The 4,301-nt window shown below is 39.5% G+C and overlaps 1 protein-coding gene across 1 annotated transcript in view; it reads right to left on the reverse strand.

The window, feature by feature from the left end:
• The window catches only part of CD226 (CD226 molecule), a 48,322-nt gene that overhangs the window by 1,215 nt on the left and 42,806 nt on the right, over positions 1-4,301 (reverse strand). The window contains 1 exon segment of the mRNA XM_027882862.1: positions 225-336. Coding sequence (XP_027738663.1) covers positions 225-336 — 112 coding nt within the window.

Consider the following 4,301-nt stretch of genomic DNA (forward strand, 5'->3'; position numbering starts at 1 on the left):
ACAAAACAAACAAACAAAAAAAAAAAAACATCAACCAGAAAATGTAATTTTTTTCATAGGCTGTAGAACTGATTAATTTTTTCAAGGTTAAAATTTAGATGACAAAATTTAATTTTTGCATAGATCTTGTTTTTAGTTGGTTCTGAATAGGATAGTAGGGATGAGCTGTTAACACATTCTACTTACCCGCTTCAGTATATTATGCAAATTGATTTGTTACTCACTTTTTGCAAAAAGCACTGATGATGCAGAAGATCAATAGGAAAAATAACAGCAAAACAGCAGGAGAAGTCCCTCCAGCTATGTAGGTAATAAACCATTTGTGATCCCAAGTTCCTAAAATATGATTGTAATAAATATGATTAGTACTTTGTATAAATATAGATCAGCATGAAGTTAAGACAAACTAAGTTGAAAAATCAATGATTATATAAAGAGATCATTCCATGACAGCTCATGATCAATATTCAGACGTCACAATTTTCTCATTTCTAAAATGCCTTTGTTACGCTGAACTAGCTCTTAGTAAAGTTGTGACTGGGATGACCAAAGGTGAGTGAACACAGCACAGTGGTATGGAAAAAATAGCAATGCCTTGTATAATCCTTTTTTATCTTCTTCCCTCCCCTGCTGAGAAAGCAGTCCATACATAAGTGACTCAATATATGGTTAATAAAAAAGCCAGGCTTGGTGCTGTGACCACTTCCCTGGGAAGCCTGTTCCAGTACCCAACCACCCTCTGGGTGAAGAACCTTTTCCCAGTATTCAACTGAAACCTCCCCTGACAGAACTCCAACCCTTGGGTCCTGTCACTGATAGAGAAGAGATCAGTGCCTACCCCTCCTCTTCCCCTCACGAGGAAGTTGTAGACGCCATGAGGTCTCCCCTCAGTCTATTCTTCTCCAGGCAGAACACGCTAAGTGACCTCAGCCACTCCTCATACGGCTTTCCCTCAAGGTTCTTCACTATACCTGTTGCCCTAATGGCTTAATATCTTTCTTATATTGTGGTGCCCAAAACTGCACACAATATTCAAGGTGCAGAGCATCTGGCAATGCTTTGCCTGATGCCCTCCACAGGACAGGGCTGGCCCTCCTGGCTGCCAGGGCACCCTCTGTGCTTGACCATGAGCCAATTGCTCACCTACCACATAATGTGTTTATCCAGTTGCATGGTGGACATTTTTTCAGAAGGATGCGGTGAGAGACAGTAATAAAAGCTTTACTGAAATTCAAAAAGATTACATCAACTGGCTTCCCTAATCAGTTAGCTGGGTTGCCTTGTTATGAAAGGAAATCAGGTTTTATAAGCAGGACTTTCCTCTTCTGAAGCCACGTTGGCTGTGACCAGTGACTAAGTTGTCTTTTAAGTGTTTTTCAGTACTTTTCACTACTTCCCAGAACAATCTCCATAACTTTACCAGGCACTGAAGCTGATCAGGAGACTGGAGCATCTCTCTTATAAAGACTGAGGGAACTGGGCCTGTTCAGCCTCGAGAAGAGACAACTGAGAGGGGATCTCATCAATGTACACAAGTATCTAAGGAGAGGGTGTCAAGAGGATGGAGCCAGGCTCTTCTGAGTGGTGACAAACAACAGGACAAGAGGCAATGGACAGAAACTGATGAACAAGAAGTTCCACCTGAATATAAGGAAAAACTTCTTTACTGTGCAGGGTGACCGATCACTGAAACAAATTGCCCAGAGAAGTTGCAAAGTCTCCCTCACTGAAGACATTCAAGAACCTCCTGGATATAATCCTGTGCCATGTGCTCTAGGATGACCCTGCTTAAGCAGGGAGATTGAACCAGATGACCCACTGTGGTCCCTTCCAGCCTGACCCATTCTGTGGTTCTGTGATGGCAAAGGTTGCCCCATAAGAGATACATAACAATCATTCAATGCTTCTAAGGGTGGCAAGGTATTTTTCAAAATACCAGGATTATTATCTCAATGCTCAAAAAATTTTCAGTACTGCAGACAGTTGTATCAGTTATTTTCTGCCCTAATTCAAAAGAAATCTGTTTACTTCTTAACAAAAAAATTGCCACAAAAATTTCTCACATTATCATCTTTTTTTAATCACCAACATGCTTTGATGAGGGATATCAGGAAACCCACCTTATTTGTTCTAGCCTAAGGAAAAAAGCTTTCTTTGAAAACTGCAACCAAGGCAGGAAATTTATAATAACTTTGCTTAAAATGCATTGGAGTCACGTCTTCAATGAAACTAAGGAGCAACAGGTAATAACTAAATGGTAGAGACAAACCAGACAATGGCTTCAAAGCACAAGCCAATATATTCTTATAGTGCTCAAGTCTGTGGAGAGGTAATACTCATTTTTGAGGTGAAAAACATTGGAGGAAAGAACAGAGGCAATATTATCAAAGTCGCAACACAAATCCTCAGCAATCCACTGGTGAACAGGGACTAAAAAGCTGCCTTTAGGTGTAGTCCCTCTTTAGAGTTCTTCTCACCCTACAGAGGTGAGACCACAGCTGCCCCAACGTGCTTTCATTCTGGGCAGACAAGAAAGTTATGTGCTTAGTTCACAGGTAAAGGAAAATAATCAGTATGAGAATAATCCCAGCTAACTAGCTGCTGAGCCATCACCAGATGGCTTTTCTCTCCTGCATCAAAAAGGTTCACAGCTTCTTATCTGGCTATCCTGAATACCAGATGAGGCTTGCATATGTACGCCTCTTTACTATTAATGTGCTCATTGGAAAGGATAATGAAAAATACTGACTACAGAACAGCCTTATCTTGAATTCCAATGTTATTTTACTAGAAAGAAAAAAGAAAGAAAATTCTCTCAGAAGTATACATGTTTTAGGTATGTGACACTGCAGAGAAGGCTGTCTGATAGCAAAAACCAGTATATTTTGTATTATAACCACATATGAAATCACTCTACTTCCAGAATGTTTTCAGCTCCAATGTAGTTAAAATGACAGGATGGTGCATATAGTTATGTCCAAATGATAATGTCTTTTTTTTTTCCAGTTTTTATGCCACCCACCATAGAAAATCATTATCTGTGCCAGTAAGTACTTACAGAAATGTGAAAATATCTTTTAAGCAACAAGGGAAATTTTTTTAATCTTGTATTTAATTGTCATCAAGGATGGGTGAATCTGGATAGAGATGCAGACTTCAGAAACATCCCCACCCTTCAGTTTAACTGCTTCAGACTTCATTGCTCTTTTTCTGAAGTTTCACATTCATTTTTATCAGGTAAAGATAATAATCTCTCAGATAATGAGTTTGAGAGCTGAGATTATCTGCTGTCAGTTAAATTTGGATGAGAAAAATTATTAGATTTTTTTTTTTTTAAACTAACAGCAACTCAAAGCCCTTATGCTTTTTCTCATTTGAAGTGAGCAAAACCTTCCTTAGGCATTTGTTTTCTTTAACTATACAAAACCTTTTGTAATTACTGACTTTAACATCTCCGTCAAGCTTTTGCAGAAACATGTCAGAGGCTTGTCATGTGTCTCTTTAGTTCGTATGTTCTCAACAAAGGTGATATGCTGATAGGAGGTTATTAAGTATATTTCCAGCATCAGTACAATTTCTGTTAAGTATTAGACAACCCCATCTTCATAGCATGGGCATCTTCTCTGCAAGTGTGACAAAATTTTTCGTAGGAAGGTTTTCAACCCTCAGTGCACCAGCTTTGGATTAGAGGAGGAAGCACTGATGGGCCAGACAGTTATTTGTTTTAACAGGAGATTTGAACTTCACTGTCAAGACCTTCATGTACTTTGTCACATGCCTTGCTGGACTGGCACATACGTTGTGCTAACTAGATATCAACGAAATAGTTTTTGCCACAACTGAAAGGCAGAAATCCAGCACAAATGCATTCATGCCCAGAGAACAGTGGTTTGTTGAGCAGAGACCCACAGACATGGTTTGATATCTAGTGTTTGCGCTGAATGATTGCATGAAGGAAGATGAAAGCTAATTTCATTCCTATCCTGATTCTGCTCAACCTCTTACTGCAGTCTTACCTTTTGTCTGTTTCCAGACAGAAAACCTGTGCCCAGAGCTCCTCCCAGCTCACACGGACTGTAAGATAACCCCCAATGACTGGACAAATAGTCCCCTGCTTTTCATCTGGGTGCTATGAAGATCCTATTGGGTGCAACTGAAAGACATTTAAAGGCACAGGCAATATGTGTTCACAAAGGGAAGGTCCTGTTTAACTTATTTGATATCCCTTTACAATAAGGTCACCCATCTAGTAAGAGAAAGGAAAAAAACTATCCTGTCTCTGCAGCTGGGATGGAATAATT

Source organism: Empidonax traillii, unplaced genomic scaffold (assembly GCF_003031625.1).
Source record: "Empidonax traillii isolate 1590-97213 ecotype Southwest subspecies unplaced genomic scaffold, ASM303162v1 scaffold113:size1526484, whole genome shotgun sequence".
NCBI classification, from domain to species: domain Eukaryota; kingdom Metazoa; phylum Chordata; class Aves; order Passeriformes; family Tyrannidae; genus Empidonax; species Empidonax traillii.